At 42.4% G+C, this 20,193-nt stretch overlaps 3 protein-coding genes across 5 annotated transcripts; 1 reads left to right on the top strand and 2 right to left on the bottom strand.

Annotated features, from left to right (window-relative positions):
* Window positions 1-11: 11 nt before the first annotated feature.
* LOC107221460 (28S ribosomal protein S9, mitochondrial) lies at window positions 12-7,125 on the bottom strand. 3 transcript variants are annotated; one of them, XM_015660457.2, is made up of 11 exons: window positions 6,951-7,125; window positions 6,485-6,614; window positions 6,293-6,396; window positions 6,034-6,207; window positions 5,833-5,918; window positions 5,562-5,637; window positions 5,351-5,476; window positions 5,219-5,261; window positions 4,990-5,105; window positions 381-543; window positions 12-174 (listed from the first exon to the last, which is right to left on the bottom strand). In XM_015660457.2, the coding sequence occupies exons 1-11, from the start codon at window positions 7,059-7,061 to the stop codon at window positions 83-85; spliced, it is 1,221 nt and encodes a 406-aa protein (XP_015515943.1). In that variant the 5' UTR covers window positions 7,062-7,125; the 3' UTR covers window positions 12-82. The 3 variants fall into 3 exon arrangements, 2 of the variants coding, with proteins under 2 accessions (XP_015515943.1, XP_046601353.1); XM_046745397.1 differs by lacking the exon at window positions 6,951-7,125 and adding an exon at window positions 6,865-6,885; XR_006905370.1 differs by lacking the exons at window positions 12-174; window positions 4,990-5,105; window positions 5,219-5,261; ... (5 more) ...; window positions 6,485-6,614; window positions 6,951-7,125 and adding an exon at window positions 1,292-4,957 and having other exon boundaries at window positions 412-543.
* On the bottom strand, window positions 2,639-13,615 carry LOC124295428. Its single transcript, XM_046745418.1, has 6 exons — window positions 13,598-13,615; window positions 12,596-12,731; window positions 12,326-12,437; window positions 12,022-12,189; window positions 9,146-9,250; window positions 2,639-2,650 (listed from the first exon to the last, which is right to left on the bottom strand). Exons 2-5 carry the CDS (start codon window positions 12,701-12,703, stop codon window positions 9,156-9,158), a joined length of 483 nt encoding a protein of 160 aa, XP_046601374.1. The 5' UTR covers window positions 12,704-12,731; window positions 13,598-13,615; the 3' UTR covers window positions 2,639-2,650; window positions 9,146-9,155.
* A 957-nt stretch (window positions 13,616-14,572) lies between these two features.
* On the top strand, window positions 14,573-16,553 carry LOC124295593. The gene is made up of 5 exons (XM_046746044.1): window positions 14,573-15,482; window positions 15,670-15,815; window positions 15,908-16,070; window positions 16,189-16,348; window positions 16,548-16,553. The coding sequence occupies exons 1-5, from the start codon at window positions 15,454-15,456 to the stop codon at window positions 16,551-16,553; spliced, it is 504 nt and encodes a 167-aa protein (XP_046602000.1). The 5' UTR covers window positions 14,573-15,453.
* Window positions 16,554-20,193: the final 3,640 nt, after the last annotated feature.

Here is a 20,193-nt window from a genome sequence, read left to right as displayed (position 1 = left end):
GATGCGTGTTGTTTCAGTTAATAATTTTATTATACAAACACAGTTAGAACTAAGATCTACGGAACAGCGCCTCGGCGAAAACTCATCGTTTCTTCCAAGTAAACTTCTTCCTTGCACCAGCCTGACCGGGCTTCTTTCGCTCACGTATTCTGTGGTCTCTCTTGAGCAGTCCAGCTAAAATCACAATTCAACACATGGATATAATCGTCATAACGGAGATTCGACGAGGTCTCAAAGTTCGTACGTCAGAAGCTGTAATTTTCCATTGCTCTGTTCCGTGACGTGAATGTTTAACATAGTGGCCATAAAAATTAATCGCTAATCGTCAGCGGCGCAGCGAGTGACAAGAATCGAGAAAAAGGTGCCGAGAATGCTCTCACCTATTCGCATTTTCTCGACGGTTTCCGGGTCTACGAAGCTTCTGAGAGCCCAGGATATTCCCCACCGTATTGCACCCGCCTGTCCGGATTGTCCGCCACCAGAAACGTTAGCAACGACGTCAACGGAGCCGCTGAGTCCCGTAAATATGAGGGGAAAAATGACCTGCAATGAAGTAAAGAATCAACTTACAATAGAAATACGAGGAGAAAAACAGACTCGTATATTTAGGATTCCGCGATTAGGATCATACTTATTTTTAGTTTTGTTTTTTATTTTTTTTCAAAGAAAATGAAAACACTTAGAGCTATTTGAGCTTGAGGGCTTTATTGTTTATAGTTTCAAGAACGTATTAGAATTTTTTCATTGAAATTAATAACAAAATAGAGGCACGGCGCATGTAAATAACGAACGACTCGGAATTCGAGGGCTTTTGCGGTCGCGTATCTTTTGACATAACTGTCCAACTTGTAACGATTGGAAAAATATTTTTAGTGAAAAACACCTTTTCGAGTTGAGCTCGTAGCCCAAATGCTAAAAAAAAAAAATTTCACCTTTCGACCAGAAAATCGTTAGCAAAATCTTTGAAAAAAAATGTTGGGATTGAAATTTAAAAATCAAACAAGTTTTAAAAAGATTGTGTCAAAATTTCAATTCGATTGGATGAAAATTGAAGGAGGAATCTGCGCCACCGGATTGAAAACGTGGTCGTTCGCTAGTTACATGCGCCATGCCGCTATTTTGTTATTAATTTCAATGTAAAAATTCTAAAACGTTTTTGAAACTATGAATAATAAAGCCCTCAACCTAAAATTGCTCCAAGCGTTTTCATTTTCTGTAAAAAAAAATCCTAAAAGTAAGTATGATTTTAAACCGTCCCAGCTGTAATCCCCCCCAATTCAACGCGACTAACTCTGGAGTTGGATATTCGGCTGGAATGTGAAGTAGCCGACGGAGAAGACGCAAAGCGCGAAGGAAAATCTCAGGCGTCCGAGCGCTTGACGAACGATAAAATCTCCTCCAAAGCCTTGTTGGTTCGTTCGAGCTGTTCCTTTATAGCGTTGATATTCTCCTCGTGAGTTTGGAGCCTATTCGACAGCTTCGCGATGACGGAATTAAGCCGGGAAATATCGTTCGTCGGTTCCTTCCGGTTTCTTTTTACGCTTTCCTCGAGCGCGACGTCGGATTCAAGGGGGGCGTTGCGCTGCGCTAGTTCGTAAACTGCGTAAAGTATGTCCTTTGGTAACCGCTTCTCGAGCGGATTGAAGGGATTGACGATGAGGACGTGTTTTCGCTCCTTGCCACTCTGTGATCCCGAGCTCAATATCCACTCGCGGAACCGCCGCGGTACGACGTTTTTCCGCAGCGCTGTCTCTACGAAGACGATGAGCTTTGTCTGTCGTATGACCTTGGTTATCCCCGCGTTTTTCCTCAGTCCAGTTATATCGTCAACGGCGATACCGACGAGGAGGTTCATCATTACAACCGTAACGAAGAACAGAAATAGCGCAAATAGCAGCTGAGAAGCTATCGACACGTAGGAGTAGCCGCCACTGGACGCGTTACTGGGCAGAATGAGTCCCTGGAAATCGACCTCGCCGGCCATCATCGCCATGACCTTTATGAACCCGGTAAAGGGATTGGAGAACGATGGATCACCGACGAATATCACGCAGAAACTGACCGTGAATCCGATGAGCACACCGGAGTAGGCGATGAGTAGTTTACCAAACTCCCACTGTACCTGGGTAAACATCCCGACGTAGGTCCCGAAGGATGGAAGTTGCCCTATCATGAGCATGACGTTGGTCCAAGCGCAGAGGATGGCGAAAGCCCAGACGTAGTTCTGCCAGGAGCCTGCGCCGGCCAGATCGTAGGTGGTAGTGGCAACGAAAAGTCCGATTACAACAAAAATATCAAGGATATTATCCGCGTATGAAAAGTACTGCTTAACCGAGTGATATACGAAGAACTCGAAGAGTTTTCTCGCGGCGGTTGAGCAGGCTAGGAATGTGAGGAGGTAATACTCGGTGGTTAACACGTTGCGCCATATGATAATCCAGACGGAGTTTCCCGAGCAGTAATCAGCGTTGAGGGCCTCTGGTTGATAGCACTGGAGTCCGGTAACGGTGGACAAAACGTACGCGGTGAGGGATATGACGGTAATGAGATACAGGATGATCCGGAGGAGATAAAATTTTCGCATCTTCTCCCATTTGAGATGTAGGAACGCGGTGACGAGCGGGTGTTGAAGCAGGTCCTTCCGATGCTCCTCGAGGATGGTGTCGACGAGCCCGATCTCGTCGTCATCGCGGCTCGGGTAGAGCGGCTCGAAATCGAGTCTGAGTTCGAACTCCCTGCGGTAGGCGACGGGTCGTCGTAGCTCCACGGAGGCGTCGAGGATCTGTCGAAAGGTCTCGAGGGCGTCGGGTATCTTCCTGAGAATAACGCCGAGGACCGTGATGCCGGAGCGGGTCTTAGCGCTGAGGTCCGCGCCGGCCTTTAGCAGGACGTTGACGGGCTCCGCGAGCTCGTTCAGGGCAGCGATGTGGACCGGGGTGTAGCCATCTTCGTCGACGGCGTTGACCAGCGCACCTCGCGTCAGTAGGAGCGCGATCAGCTCCGGCACCGCAGTCGTGCTCATCACCGCGAAGTGCAGCGGAGTTCGGAGGTCGTTGGCTGTGGCGTTGACCTCGACGCCGGGTCGCCGGAGGATCAGGTCGACGCACTGGACCGACTGGACGAAGCAGGCGACGTGGAGGGGCGTCTCACCGGCTTGATTACGCGCCCCGACGCTGGCGCCGCGTTCCAGGAGCAGGGCGACGATCTCGAGAGCGCGAGCTCGGATCGCGCAGTGGAGAACGGACTCGACCGTCGAGTCGGTGCAACGGATCTTCGCGCCTTTGTCGAGGAGGAGGGTTGCGGCCTGAGTAGCGTTGCCGAAGGCTGCAAAGTGCAGAGGCGTGTACCCGGTCCTTTCATCGACGGCGTTCAGGTCCATTCCCCGGTTTATCAGGTACTCGACGCAGGCAACGGTGTTCGACATGCAGCTAATCAGCATCGCGTTCAGACCGGTCAAATCGCCGGTGAAATTCATGTCCGCACCCGAGGCCTCGAGCCGCGGAAGCAGCTCGACGAGGCCCCCGAAACAGGCCCAGAGGTACGCGATGTTCCGAAACTTGACGTCAGCGTCGGGGAAGAGAGTGCCGTCCGGACCCTCGACGATGATGCCGTTCTGGAGGTCCATCAGTGCGTCCATTTCACCCGCCTCCACCGCCGCCTCCATCGCGATTTTCAGACGTTCGATGTCATAACCGACGTCCCTGAGACGCTCGAGGTTGTCGAAGAAGAGGGAGTGGTCCGCCGGCGGCGATTCACCCGCGTCTATCTGCGCCTCCTCTTCCCGGACCGTCTCCACGGCGCGCCGACCCAGCTCCCGAAGGATAGAACCACTCGTCGAGTGGTACGCAGGGGTGAATCGGGCCGCGTTCAGGTTTCGTTGACCCAGACAGCTCTGGCAAGGATCGGCCAGGGAGTAGCTCCGGCACCGCGTGCCGTGCAGCCGCTTATCCGTAGGCAGAATAAACTCCTCCAGACTAAGCCTGACATCGCGTGGACCCCTCATCGTGGAAAAGATTCTCTCTTTTTCTTTCTCTTCGATTTTATATGGTTACCGTGTTCCTACAGGAACCCCTCTTCTTCTTCAGGATCCACTTCTTCGGCATGCCTGATCGACGGAATTCCGATCGGCACCCAAGTCACCGCGAGACTGATCGTCGAGTCTCGACGGTTTTGGAGCGGCACTTCTGGCAGCGATTAGCCGATACTTCCTTACGTACCAGGAAGCGAACGTGTAACGACGACAGTGAAATACGTGAGAGAAATAAACCCGCGATGGTTCTCGAGCCGCTTACGAAAATAAACAGCAATTGACATTCACTATTTACCGCGTCGCGTATGGGCGAAGGTCGGAGACATGCGATCAGACCTTCGTTCGCTACGTTGCTGTCTGACGACACCTTGCGAGGTACTGCAGGCGACACGATTTTACGATTCCCATTTTTTCTCCCCCCTTTTTTTACTCTTCACACCGAACCCACGCGACGTGCAATGTGTGTTTTGATCGATTACGATGACTTGCGTTAGGAGAAACTCAAACTCGTGGCTGTAATCCCTACTTCCACGAATTTCAAATGATAAGGTCTCAATGTGTTTTATGTTAAAACTGATTCCGGCAGACGTGCATTGGAACTCTTTACTTCCGGATGATTCTTGAAGTACTGTTTTAACACGTACGAGTTACAGATTCTCGTAGTTTTTATCAAACGACTTATATGGATTTCCGGATTAAAAACGCAGAGGATTGAACGACAAATTTGCAGAATTCTGTACATCAAATACCAGACGTCAATTTTTTAACGGACAGTGAAGAATACCGTCTTTTAACGAGCGTAGTGATTTTAATCTCGACGAAAATAACATATCGCTAGTCAAAATGTTGACATTACGTTTCGGATAAGCGATCAATCGTTATCTTATCGACCATCGTCCTAATGACAATTCTCCATGACACGTAAAAATAAATTTGACCGATGTCGTTAAGTTTATTACCTGTTCTCGCGCTTGAACGTCATTGAAGTAGAGAATATTCTGACCATTTATTGTTATCTTTCCTGATCCTTTTCCCAGAACCGTAACTTCTGCTCTGGCCGACTTTCTCATGCAGTCTATAAATGGAAAAATATTCATCAATACTTAATTTCTGTCAGTAAAAAAAAACACGGGACCTCTTCCAGTATCAATGATAATTGGAAGTACTTTTGCAGCAGTTTTTACGTACTGGGTATTGTGATAAACGGCCTATCATCGGAATTGTATTCGAGCTGAAAAACGAATGATTCATAAAGATTAGTTGGTCTTTACATTCTTATTGTACCAAATAATTATCTGGAATGGGATATTATAGACTCACCGGCGGAATCGTTTGTTTCAATTTCTGATTCATGCGTCGCTTACTGTACTTAGTCAGCAAGTCTTGCACTTGGTTCAACCCGGGATATTGAACTAATCTCTCCAAGGCTGCCACAAAGTCGTTGTACTGTTGAATAGGGAAAACAATAATTATTTGACTGGACTTTAGTGAAGTAGTGATGACTGTGACGAAGGTCATTAGAGACACTCACATCTCGGTCAATCAGTTGTTCCATCAACATTTGTTCAAGTTCAGCTTTCGAGATCCACATCGATGACGTTAGATTACTAGAACAAGGCAAAGAGGAAAAAAATTCAATAAGCTGTGTACCATAGTAGATAGTTTAACTAAGGCATCTAGACTTTACGCCAACACTAATATTTAAATAATTATAATTCAGAATATGAGAGAAAATTCGGCAGAACTCAAACATAAATAGATGGATAATAAAAAGCAGTAAAACGATTGATTGAGAAACTTACAATTCATCAGGGGATCCCAGTTCCATGCTCGCGTTCCTTGACGATAATTTTTTTTTCTTCAAAAGGTTTGTCGCCTCTACGATATCCTGAGAAATAACAGTTCAAATTGATGCTAGAAGTGACGAATACTTGAAAAACCTTAGGCAAGTCTCATGCTAGTCTTTATAGACAAAAAATTTTTTTTAAAAGTCATCAACTTACATAGAGCACTTGAAAAAAGTTTGGCTTGGTGGTGTAAAACATAGAGTGAAGAGGTCTACCACTAGCATCAAACTCTGCAGCTTTGTGCTTAGGAAAAACTTCACTCGGGGTTCGCATTATGGGTCTCGCTCTTTTGTCGAATAGCCCCGATGGAAACAAGTACTCTATGGATTCCTACAGAGAAAAGATAAGAATAAGTGTTGAGAAAAAATTAAACTCTTTATAAAATGACCCAGTTTCAATGGTGATTTGAAATTACATCAATGTCTTCTTGCGTTATAGTTTCAGGATTTAGTCCCATCATGTTCGCCAAATGACGTTTGCCAACGTTAAACTCCAATGTCTCTTTCTGAATGAATTCATCTGCAACAATACACGATATATGGTTTACATTTGTGAACAAAGTAGAGACGGTAGAAAATTCCTTTTAAACAATGAGCAAAGAGTGTACCGTGTTTCCTAGCGCGTTCCAAATATGCCTTCATTGCTTTACTGATTTTTTCAGGCTCCGCGACAGCTCCACCTGGCTTACTCTCGTTCTCTGTGGCATTGTTACTTGTGTAAAAGCGTTGAGTCACAGCCTAGATGAAGAAAAATACGAGGTAACAAATTATAGTTGCAGATTTTAACATGTTGAAGTTAGTAACGTTATGGTAACGATTCATGTTGACGAAAAACTGTTACTTTATGATTTTCGAATTGTTTGAAAATCGGTAAACCGTAACAAATTAAAATGTATTCATATTTTAAAATCTTCGTTCCTTCATTCATTGTAAAAATAAGAAAATGGTGATTTTTATCCCAATATTTCGTTACTGTAATGTTACTAACTTCCATCCCGTCAGATTTTAGGGTTATGTTAGGTTAGGGTCAACAGCAGCATCGGCGTATCGAATTAACGATTATGTGACACTTACTAAACGACTGAAACTCCCTGACAACACTTCCAACCCTTTGTTTCCAGTTTTTAACACATTTCGAGTGTAACTTAAGCGCGAAAGCAGCGCTGACGACCCGGTTACAACCATCACGGACGGATACCGCACGAATGAATTAACCAAAGAATCCTTGCTGGAATTAACATTCGGGAGTTTCAGTCTTTGCATAACATAGACTGACCCTCCATCTAGCGGCGCCCACTTCAACTAGAACGAGCGAAACTCAAAATTTCATTCCCTCGGATTGAGTGAAATTTCACATTTTACAGGCATCGACTTAGAATCTCTGATCAGTTTTATTTGATAAAATTAATTTGAGGAATTTCTCGCTTAGCAAACATTTTCTTGCCGCTCTGAGAGGCTGTTAAAGGATGCTTAGCAATCCGCTGTTCATATCAGAACGTTAGTTTTCTACTAAATGGCAGTTATCAAGTGAAATTCAAGCCCCGTGAGAGTGAGATAGCACCGCATGATTGTAAGAGCGTTAAACACGATTGTGTATGGGACGAATATCCGTCACGTACACGGAAAATATACTCTTGGCACGTTGTGAAAATGATGAAAGTGTCTGTTTCGTATTTTTAACTATTCAGTGACACCTGTTTAAGCGAGGAACCATTTGAACACAGTGCAATTTAAAATTAGTGACCACACGCGCCTGCGGATATGCAACTTAAGTAGGGTTCGTTTCAGCATGAGGTTGCCTGTTTACAGGCTCGCGATCGGTTTTCTTCCACGCGTAAAATCACAGTAACGGAAACCCAGCGGTTTTTAGTTTCCGAATAATCTTGCAGCTTTCATGATTCATATGTGAAGACAACTTGATCGAGACCTAAAATAGACATTGTACACAGCTTGCGCGTTACTTACTGATCGCGAATATAATAGAACTAGAATACGAGCAGTGATCGAGCAGTGTGCAGGCAGCACGATCGTCTCTACCGGATCTAAGCGTTCAAAAAAAATCTACCTCAGCGCCTGCAGATAGGCAACAGAGTGTTATATTTTCGTTCCTGAGATTGCAAATTGTAACTCCGGTTGCTTATGTGCAGGCGTCGCGGTGACTCGTTCCCACGTTCAGGCCCAGTATGAAAACATTAAACAGTCGGTATAACACTGAAATCGAGAAGATTTCTTACATCACTGATGATAAAATAAATCGAATCCTAGCTGAGGTGAGTGAAAACAATAATTCAAGCATTGCAATTTATTTTTGGTATAATATCGTACAAAAGCGATAACCGGTATTCATGTATTACGTAATTTCATTCGGGTTGGATACTTCAGGACACTCGAGACTATCGAGGCATATTGCTCAATATGTGAATTAGTTCAACAACCTGTGACTGACCAAATCTTACAACGCGACGATCAAAACGCGGTTTCAACTCGTGGTAATGCTTCTTCCGGATTAGCATCCGGCGAAGGTGAACCGATCGTATTACCTTCACGAGGACTAATTTTTCTTGAACAAATAGATACCGCGCTGCAAATTCGTTTCCGGAATGTCTGCTTGACGCCGTCTTTCCAAATGAAAAATCGAAACATCAGAATACTGTGTAACAGTTCCGAAACTTGATATATCCATTCAAAGGTTGATTCCGAATTGGTAAATGGGATACGTATCCACGCGATCATGTGAATGCCCATTATCGGGGATAATTTCACGTACAAGTTGAACCTGTAAGAAAGAAACAATCTTTGCTTAATTTCAAAGCGAGGAAGTGAATTGACTTTAGACGCAACGATAATAGTACATTTGTATTTGATGATTGCATACGAACCACTGTTTTTGTGCACCGTGACGTTGATTCGACCCTTCGGTCAGAGCAGCCGTCTCTTTTCTTTGTCGCCTCATCGTGCAGAACATCCCAACGTAGAAGGAAATGTTGCAAAGACAAACTGAAGCGTATATCGCAGATTCGATGAACATTGGCAAATAGTCGACTAAAACTTAACGGAAGCTTCGTATGAACAACTAGGGTGGTCTTCGAGGGTACCATTTCATTGTAGAATTGAAACAAAGGAATGTTGAGGAGATTTTATTGCTGACGAACTTTCGCAAAAGGCCAGACTTTTTATTGACTGAAAAATGTTGATGATGGAACTTACTCAGAAACTCAAGGTCTGAGTTGTCATCATAGTGCATGAAAACCCATACGTAACAGATGAACCCAGGTATTCCTAAGACGATGGGTGAAACCCCAGAATACAGCGCGTACCAAATAAACTTCCCATTTTTACGTTCCCTGACCCGGCGATCAACGGATCGTACATTTCTGAAACAGACGAATGATATTTTCTGCATTGTCGTCCTTTCTGATTTTTATACTCACCAAATTTTGCACTGACACGTCGTATTTCACATCACATCAATTGAAAATCCTACTCAATTGAATACAAGTTAATAAATAATTAGAGAGAGTCGTATCTTGGAAAATCAAGTTTTGCGACTTACCGAAACGTCCACCAAATATCAAAGCTTATGACTTGCAGCCAGAGAGCGCGGGATATGTTACAATAGTGGGCGACAATCACACCTGTTGGTTACAAAAAAATATCCGATACGTGTTATACAACGTATTTCCAACTAGTTTAATGATTTTTGTCCGCCAACGCTTTAAATAGGAAACAAAGAACTGCGATGATTGTTATCTATGCTTGTGTTACCTATTAGGCGTACTAGTAAGGAATCAGCAGAATCCAGTATTATTGCTTGGTAAATACAACCGTACACAATGGCAAGAATGATGTAGGTGAAAATGTAGCAGCGAATTGCTAATCCGTGATTGGTTTTTAGCTGTGGAACCACCGTGTAACCAATGAAGTTAATGATCATGACGATTACTCTAACAATGTATAAGATCAGCATTATGAATAGCTCTAAAGACAAATATATTTCCATTTTAATTGAGTGTCAACGCGCTCCGCAATCGCAAACTCAGACAATGTCAATTCCCGATATACACCTGTAACTTTTCAAATCCAAAAAAGTGGCACGTTCCGACAGACTTCCGAAGCACAATCCAATTTTTCACCGCGTACTGACCCATCGGCTTCGGTAGGCAGTCTCGAATTCAGCACCAAAAATTGTGTTGAATTAACGAATGAAAATTCGTGCTGATTATAATTAGCGTTTGCAGCCGATTACTTTTATCGGTGGTTGGGATATCGTCCGCAAATCACGTGGCGGCTTTACACGTAAGTTCCTCTTATCAGGATTATGTTTTACTTAAAAAATAGCACGGCTCAGGAAATACCGTTCAAAATTCCACAAAATTGACCTCCGAAGATCTCCCATAAAGTGTTACCATGAAACTGCCATTGGTGGATATTAATATTAATCATTGGTCAACGTTGGGATATTACTTGTACCGTAAAAGTGAAGTATAGATTTTTTATCAAAAGGTTTCCCCTCAGGACTCAGCTGTATCTGTTTTATCAGGTTTATAGCGCTGACCACAAGCTTCTGTTTCCCATGATTGCTATTCCGAGCTTGATATAGTCATACGGATCAATATTCTTCCAAGTCAGTTTGCACTGAGAACTCTCGGTGATCTGTAGTAAATAATGGTTGTGCGGACGTCGTTGTACCTTCTCTCGGTAGTTCTGGTACCAATGGTACTGTCGATGATCGTTAACGTTGACGGATCCAGAGTGTCATGTTCAGAAGACGCCACAGTCAATTTGACCGGAGTGAAACTCGACGGTTCGGGATTGGCGAAGAAATACGGTGGAACTTTGGTACCCAACGTAACGTGGACCGTGTTTAATGAGACTTTCGGATGTGCGTGTCAACTTAAAACGTGCATACCGCTCTGCTGTCCTCCAGGAATGGTCCGGTTGCCTGGTCGATGCGAGCCGGATGACAGCAGTCCTGCATCTCTGTCGAAAATTAAAGAATTTATCAACGTTGTCAGAGATGAGGAGAAAGCCCTCGAACAGGATTATCACCTGTTCGTCGATGATCCTTGCATCGCTGACTGGACGAGACCATCCATTGTAGATATTGCAGCAGTGTTTTCAAACGGATCGATCTACGCGCCGAAATTCGACACAAAATCGAGTCATGACCAGTATTGTCTGCTCTGGGATCCGAAAAGTACAAAGTTTATTGCCAAGGTGTGCCGCACGTGGGTGACAGTAGGAAACTGGGAAATATTTTGCGCATTCGTTTCTGCTGCTACTATGCTCGTTATTTTCATAGCTTACTCCGTAATTCCGGAACTGAAGACTTCCCATGGATTAATTTTCCGATGCTTCGTGGCGACTTACACGTTCGGATTCGTGGGATTGTGGGGGGCAATTTCTACGATTGAATTGTCAGATCACCCTGTTTACTTCACTATTTCAGGTAACGTTGAAAAAAACCCAGAACTTACAACGAAGGTATCCCAGGTCGAACGCTCTGATTTTATTACTTTTGTAATGTGTCATAGTAGACTAAAAACTAAGCGTAACGTATTTTTATTTATCCGCCATTAAACACTTTAAGGGGGTGAAACCACCCTCCGAAGAAAGGAATTTCGCGGAGCGATTTAGTAGTCTTACCCACAAAAACATAATATTTTTTAACTAATAATTTTTTTTTTCAGTTGAACTTATACGCTTCTGTTCGTTTTCCGTTGTCTTCTGGCTTAACGTGATGAACTTTGACATGTGGAGATCGTTTCAGTAAGTTGAAAAACTATTTTCGAAACGTCAGCTCTCAGATATCGATACGTACGAAATCTGTTTAAAACATCAGACCAGTATCCGTAGATCTTAAGGCATGAAAGTACTTCCAAGATTCCGTACTAGTGTTTTTCCGTTACAGAAATATAGATGCGCAAGGAATCAGGGACAGAACGAGAAAAAAGTTCATCCGATACGCGATCTACGCTTGGCTCTTACCGATCTTGATGGTTTTGGTTGTCGATCAGGCTGCAACGTTGATACCATTCACCTACGACGATCCAGGAGGTAAGTTCGAATTGTCGTCACTCTGTCATAAGTACTCCCTAACGATAATTTATGAAAGTAATTTTAAAGAATTATTATCTGTACTTACTTGCAGTGGTTGCTTTCAAACACTGGATAACTTCGGGGGTAGTTTCTTTTAGTTTTGCCTGCAACATCCTTCTGTACTTAGCGACGGCCCGGATACTCAAGAAATTCAAAACGGACACGGAGCGTTTGACCAACTCCTCGAACAGAGACGTTGGAAGAAAATGGTTGGCTATGGATTGAAATAAAACTTTTCTGAGTCGTCGATATTCATAGATTCACTTCAAATTTTTACTGCGTTTTAATCACTGATAGTATCGATTGCTTTCTTCCAGGGTTAAGCTACACACGAAACTCCTTTTACTGACCGGTATCCATTCGATAATATGGATCACGTGGTACACCTGGCCGACAATTTGGATGACCCACGTCTACTTCTTGCAAGAAGTTCTGCAGAGTTTTCTGGTATTCTATATTTTCCTGTGGAAAGATGATATCAAACGGTCAGCGATCAAACAATATCACGTAGTATTGGATTGGTTGGATCATATTTGCAGTGGATCAAAAAAAGAAAGCAATCCTCCAAGCTCCTGATTTTCGTTTCTTGTCCTTGTGACGTTAAAGTCGTCAAGTATTACCATCTTATTTTCCTGGTTCCAAATAAACAACCGTGTTTCAATCCATTCACTTTTATTCGAGAGAAGCATCGATGCTTCTTTGTGTCCATAGTCGTCCCAGGATTCCATACGACTATTAGAATTCGATATTTTCGTTCTAAAAAAATTATTGTTACTCTTTCCAATATTTGATGGACAATAAATGTTTTGTTATCATCACGCAATTTGGTTATGTTATAAAAATCCATCAAACAGACGTCAAATTTTATAATCAATCGGAACAAGTAATTGCATATGCAATTGTTGAATATGTTTGTAAAGAACTTATTTTTTCACTTCTTGGCGGCACGGACAATCAGGAAAGTGAAAAGGAAGATTGCGTGTTTAAGGTCATGCGGTACTCCTACCTTTATCGACCGAGCAAACTCACCCTTTTTCAAGAAACCGATGCACAGTCTAAATTTGAACCCCTTCCGTTCGTTTCTTTATTTAATATAGAAAGAAAAAGGGTGAGTTTACTCGGTTGGTAAGGGTAGGAGTACCACGTGACCTTAACCGAGACCACGAGCAAACTGCACCACAATCAGTTCTACGTGTTTCCGGTCGAAGCTCCGTTCTATCGACGAAGTCTCTGCATTTACGAAAAGTCACTCGGTTGTATAATTTTTTAATTATATTAAGAGACCATCGTCCGAGTAATCAGTTAGAGATTTGAATTTGACTTGCGGGCATTTGAATGTATACATCGTAGATAATTGACGTTTCATTATTAATAGGTTTACCGGTTGAACCGGTTAACTGGTACGAGTTTTTGTAGATTTCGTCCCAAAACTGGTAGCCACATACAACCGACCAAATTACACCAAAATTGATACCCGGGGTTATTTTGGGTACCGGATTTCAATTCAGAACTTATTATTTGAACTTGCGACCCCGTGAAGGTGAAAATTGGGGTGAGTCGAGGTAAGTTTTCAATTTTATCAGCAATTTTTTTGGTATTTTCAAATTCGAAATTTGGTGTACCTGTAGAGGCTTCAAGTGCCCAATAATAGTCTCAAGATTCCTAAGACTCAATGATTACGCCATCATTTTTCATTTCGTGTGGTCAGTTTTCACTACGATTTATTATATTTCATTCATGTTCACACAACAGTATTGTCGAAATTTTTGAGTTATTAGAGTATTTACTCAACGGAGTTTATACAGCTGATAAGATTTCAGAAATGTGTTTCATCACTTCGGTCAACAGTCTATGAAGGTACAATACTTGGTGAATTTTACACGTATAATATTGTATATACTATGGTATTTGAATTAATTATTATTCTATTTTTTTACTGACCCTATAAAGAATTGTATTGTCCAACTGACACCATTTTTGATATGCAATATTCACACTGCTGTGTTTCAGGCGAGAAATGGAAATTGTTTTACACATTTCTTTTTATTACGAATTAATCATCACGTATGATTCATCTATTCGTGCGAGTACGATTGTAAGTTTGATTTTTGCAAAATGGGAATAAATTGTTGTTACACTTTCCAATGTCTGATGAACAATAAACAGTAAGTCGGATGTGCGATACTTGAGCTTGTTAAACCGTTGTTAGGATCAAAGCTCAAGAGGAAACAACGTATTGCGGTTTACTCGAGCAAATGACGTAACCTTGGAGACATTAACAAATAAAATGCAGCGAAGGATTCAAACTTCGGATAGTCCGCTTTTTTTTTATTCAATGAAAGCGTAAAAGCCGTTAAACCATGGAATTTAAAACGGATTCTTGTCGACATTTCGCCCAGTCTTTATCGAAAAACCCTGAATGATTCCACACAAGGTTACATGAAAAGTAGTCAAATATCTGAAACATTTTCTCTCGTGACGTAATCATTCCGCATCCATTCCTTCGCAATAAAAGTAATTTTATATATACACTTATCATCGTTCTTGGTCAGTTTAATTATAGTTCTCGCGTCGAGCGCTCACATAAAAAATGCTCGTGCCGACGTGTTTGCTCGTTGTGATTCTGACTCTGATCCGGCCGTCGGTAGAGATCAACGGTAACGGAACGGAACTTCCGCTTCCAGAAAATAACGTCGCCGATTTTAACGGATCAGAGTCTGCGAACAGATCAAGACACATTTTGCTGCCAATATTTTGCTGTCATCCAGGAATGGTTCGGCTGCCGGGTCGCTGCGAGTCGAATGACGACGCGCCTCTAATCTTGGTGAAAATTGGAGAATTGACGAACGAACTTGGAGTCGAAGTCGATATCCCGAATCATAAGCACCACCCGGTCACTCATGATCCTTGCATCGCTGACTGGACGAGATCATCCATTGTAGATTTCAAGCCAGGATCACTGTCGAGTTATGAGAAATATTGTCTTCTGTGGGATCCGAAAAAGGCGAACTTTGTCGCCAAAGTCTGCTACACATGGGTATTGGTAAACGGCTGGGATAAATTTTGCGGGTTTATAGGTATTTCAATCTTGCTGATGATTTTCATCGGCTACTCTGTGGTTCCGGAACTCAAGACTCCCCACGGATTGATTTTTCGGTGTTACGTTGCCAATTATGCTCTGGGATACGTGGGACTGATGGGAGCGGCACTTACGTACGAATTGCCAGAGTATCCCGTTTTCTTCACGATTTTCGGTAATGGGGGAAAAAAAAACATGTGCACGTATTTGGACAATGATGATAATGTTTGTGGGACTTTTTTTTGTCTCACATTGAAATTTCATCGCTTATTCTAGTTGTTGTGAAAAGTGTTACAATATCAGTTGCCAAATTCTATAAAGCTACTCTAACGATAAATTCACTTTTCAGTTGAGTTTATACGGTTCTCCGTTTTTTCCGGAATATCCTGGCTCAACGTGATGAACTTTGAGATGTGGAGATCGTTCCGGTGAGTTTAAATACCATTTTCTGAACACCAGCGATTTCATCGTACCGTAGAATTATCCGGCAACGTGTAGCGCTTTTGAATTTGGTATTTCACACGCGAGCCCATTTCAGATGAGTGACCGTTATGCAATCATCTGTGACGATAATATTTTTTAATCAGTTCGCGCGCGCTCCCCTTTCTGTTTTAGGAGTTTAAATACTTTACAAATGAGGGAACGAACGAGAAAAAAGTTCACATGTTACGCCATCTACGCTTTGCTAGGACCGATCTTAATGGTTGCGGTCGTCAACGAGGCTTCGACCAAGATACCGTTCACCTACGACGATCCGGGCGGTGAGTTCGAATCGTCGTCACTCTTCGATAAATCCTCGGTAATTGGTTATGAGATTGAAACATAAATGGTTATCATTTCTCCGTATTTCCAGTGACTGCGTTCAAACATTGGACGAGTGTCGGAATAGTTCTCGCTGGTAGTCTCTGCAATATTTTCTTATACTCGACAACGGCGCGTGTACTAAACAAATTCAAAAAGGACACAAGGCCTTTGACAGATTTGTCAAACGAACACTACGCAGATAGGAGACAATGGTACGCCGTGAAATACTATTTAACTTTTCCGATTTGTCGAGACAGACGGATCCGTAGATCCAATAAAAATAGTCATGCCAGAATATGATTACTTATCGTATTCGTGATTTTCATTCAGGTTCAAGCTACACATGAAATTGCTGTTACTGACTGGAGCCCATTCGATAGTGTGGATCGTGTGGTACACCTGGCCGACAGCTTGGCTGACCCACGTCTTCGCCTTGGTAGAAGTTATTCAGAGTGGACTTTTGTTATATATTTTTTTGTGGAATGATAAAGTAAAACGCTACGCGAGCAAACTATTTAACCAAGTGTTGTGTTGGTTGGGATATTTTTCGCTTCCGCTTATCACGATGATCCGTTTCCAAACACCCACCCTGATTTTTCAGGTTTTCGTTTCAAGGCTTCGTCGCCGGACCGAACAAATAGCTGCGTAAATTTATAACTTTTTCGATATACTGAATGATTTCCTTACAGTTTTAGGTAAACACTGTCGTACTTTATACGGAACTCGGTTTGTAAGGTGCGTCGATACTAATATCCTCAATGCCGAATATTTATCTCACGATTTCTCAGACCTGTGGATCGTTCCATCATTTTTCATTTCGAGCATTCAGTTTTAACTGAAAATTTATACATCTTATTCCGCTCTGCTGAACGACAGTATTGTTCAAATTTCACAGTTCCCATGGTGTCTCCTTAACGGGCACTTACGCAGATAATAAAATGTCAAAAATATGTTTAACTACTTCGGTCGACAGTCTATGAAGGTACAATACTTGGCGAATTTTACAAGTACAATATTATATATACTATGGTATTGGAATTAATTATTACTCTATCTTTTTACTGACCCTATAAAGAATTGTATTGTCCAACTGACACCATTTTTGATATGCAATATACCTATCATCCTGGTACCGTGAACGTAGAACACAAATTTCATATTCAAAGGTTTCCATTCGCGTCAACTACTATCACTATGTACTGTTACTAACATTCCCTACTATCAATTTTGTGACTACCGCAAAACGCCCGTTCTTCCCGCGACTCACTTCAGCATTTTCATCTCGCAAGTCCGTCGTTGGAAGAGGGGACTGACGGTGCAAACTTTGACTTATCCGGCAAGTCGAATGCCAAACCTGTATCAGAACAAACATGTCACTGTGAATCTGAAACGGTGCCTAATTATTACGTCGCACCATTTCCTAAATGAAACAGGAAATCGATAGACGACGATCCCGTGGGAAGCAACCAAAGTGCTCGGCGCAAGATATCATATCCATTTTTCCGAGTAATTGGTTTCAAGTGACATTCTTATCAAAACGCATTTCGGATCATTATTCACACGTATCGCGTCGTTCGTGCAAAACTTAGGAGTGGCTGCCGGAGTCCGCGGGTGAGTGAATCGCGATGATCCGAACTAGGCGTCATTGTCGGATATTCAGTTGAACTCGCTGCCGTCTCGGGTTTCCAAAGTTACCGGTGAAGTCTGGGAATCGACTTTGGCCCGATTTATAATCGAAACTCGTCTGTACCGGACCAAGGTGACCATGTATCTGGATCTACCATCAATCTTGTCTTTATCCTTGTGGGTTGTTACTACGATTGTCATGATCGTGAACTTCGTTGGTTATACGTGGATACGAGAGTTGAAAAACAGACATAATCTAGAAATCCGCTGCTACATCTTCACCTACATCGTTCCTTTCCACGTGTACTTCGGGGTTCTATTTTTAAAGAATATTTACAGTGCCGAAATAGCAAGAAGAATCATAGGTAACGAAAACACAAACAGTAATTAATGCTATTTTTCGATTGCCATTCTAAACCTGTGAGCATCAAACCGATCAAACCCGTCAACAATATTTCTGTGCGATATTTATAATGTAGTTTTTTTTCAGCCCGGACAGGTGGAATTGTTATACACTATTTCAACATCTCCAGCGCTCTCTGGCTGCAAGTCATAAGCTTCGACGTTTGGTGGACGTTTCGGTAAGACAGAAATTTTTTATTCTCAAAACATCGATTGCCCCACTTGTACCTATCAATTGTCTGATTATTCATTTATTCGAGTAGAAGTCTTATCAGAACATAACAGTAAGAGATGAAGCAGAGATGAAGAAAATTCTGAAGGGTGAGAATGACGAAAAGATTATTCATCTATTCCAGGAACGTACGTAATGTTGATCATCGCCTCAGGAGAAGCGGAAATAAAAAGTGCGGATGGTACTCGATGTACGCTTTGTTAATACCCGGATTTTTAGTGGTACCTGAGATTATTGGTTTATACGAATGGTTGCACGCCACGAGCACGGCCGAGCAGGAAGCCTACGAAATATCGAGTGAGTTCGAATAACTGATACTTAACAACCGTCACAAATTTCCGTAATGAGTCCGAAGATTGTCACGCGATCCAAATATTTGTTTTCCAACTTGCATCAGCCATTTTGGCTGAATTCCGGTTTTCATTGCGATCAAGTGTTGCGTTCGTAGACAACAGCTTCCGTTGAATTACAGAAGAAGATCTGCGGTTGGGAATCTACATCGACACTGGGGTATTTACCACAGTTCTTCTTTGCAATGTTTTCTTCTACATATCGATGGTTCGCATACTGAGACGGCAGAAAAAAGATACGAATGCTTTGACGGAAGGTTCGAATCGACGTTACGGCGGCGTTCAGAAACAGTGGTACGTATGTGATCGTGACACGGACAAAAATATACAGTTCGCTATTCTTTCGGTTGGATTAACAAAGAATAACAAGTAACGTCGTAGTGGCTTCATGCGGAACCAGTACACTTCCTAGACTTTATAATCAGGCGACGACTCTTTCCTTCCCCGCAGGTTCAACTTGTACGTGAAACTATTCTGTATAATGGGTATTCACATGTTCACGTGGCCATTCATACCATTTCAGCTAATTGAAGAACTACTACCCTCATGGTTCAGTTGGGTATATCAAGTAATGGAACTGATACACAGTGTTTCTATATTCGGATGTTTCGTATGGAAAGACAGCGTTAAACAGGCTTTGCGGGAACGATTTCGCAGAATCGTGTCGCGTTCAGGAGAAACTAGACCCGGTTCACGCAATGCGGTTGATTCGTTTCGACTTGAAGTTCTGCAAGGTTCCGGTAGCGGATGATGAGAGTGTTGCCTCACCGGTGTCTATCCCCCGTGTATCTCCCTCGAACAAAGCTACCATTCCGTGTAACCATTGCATAAGTTGAGCGATATTCGTCACTCCCGAACGTACCAATTGCCACGTAAAAGCTGCATGATATATCGTTTCCAACTTGGTAAGAAATTCGTCTGGTCACTTATACTTGACGTAAAACGTGCGACTGTAGAGTTGGTACCTGTTACAACGTTTGCGTTTATAAATAACGACGTGGAAAAAGAATAGAGAAAGATCATTCGTCAAAGGCTTACAAACAATACACATCACCTTGATTCGCTGCAAATTTTTTCATCCAAGTTCACGTGGAATCCAGAAAACTTGAAACTATTCGTAATGATTAATCATGTGATTATGTAGACTGGGTTACACAGATATGAGAGATATTCCAGTTGTCTCCAATTTTTCTCCACAATTGACAATGTGTAGTCTCTTCATTTCGTTATTTTACTTTATTCCATGCGCGAGCAACGAACGGAACAAAAAAGAAGACCTGCGATATCAGCGTTCATACCTCAGAAGCTGCCAGCTTACGAAACTGGAAGTTTATGTTTTGATATTTGGCGGAACTATCGGTGAGTCTTGCAACTGCATCAATTTTTTTTTTTTCTTCTTCCTATTCCTTTCTTTTTCAATCAAATCAATTCCTCTTCGGCTTGAATATGTAACGCTTCAACGATCCCCACCTGAAGTCAGAACAAGGACATTAGAGAAGTTAAAATTCCTGATAATGAGTACAGCAATCTCATGTATACTTGAAGACCATCGGTATTGACGAAGATCCTCTCAGTGGACAAGCAGTTTGAACCAAGATCCAAGTACGAAAAAAATCGATCGACCGATATTCGAAACCCAAGGAACGTAGATCCTCACTTCGCAGCGGAAGCGCACATGTAATAACCAAGTCGTCGTCAAGAACACTTTAGTTTAATGAGTGAAAT

The sequence above is a fragment of the Neodiprion lecontei genome, chromosome 7 (assembly GCF_021901455.1).
Source record: "Neodiprion lecontei isolate iyNeoLeco1 chromosome 7, iyNeoLeco1.1, whole genome shotgun sequence".
NCBI classification, from domain to species: domain Eukaryota; kingdom Metazoa; phylum Arthropoda; class Insecta; order Hymenoptera; family Diprionidae; genus Neodiprion; species Neodiprion lecontei.
Note: the sequence above shows the minus strand (reverse complement) of the source record. Positions and strands in the feature narration are given on the sequence as shown.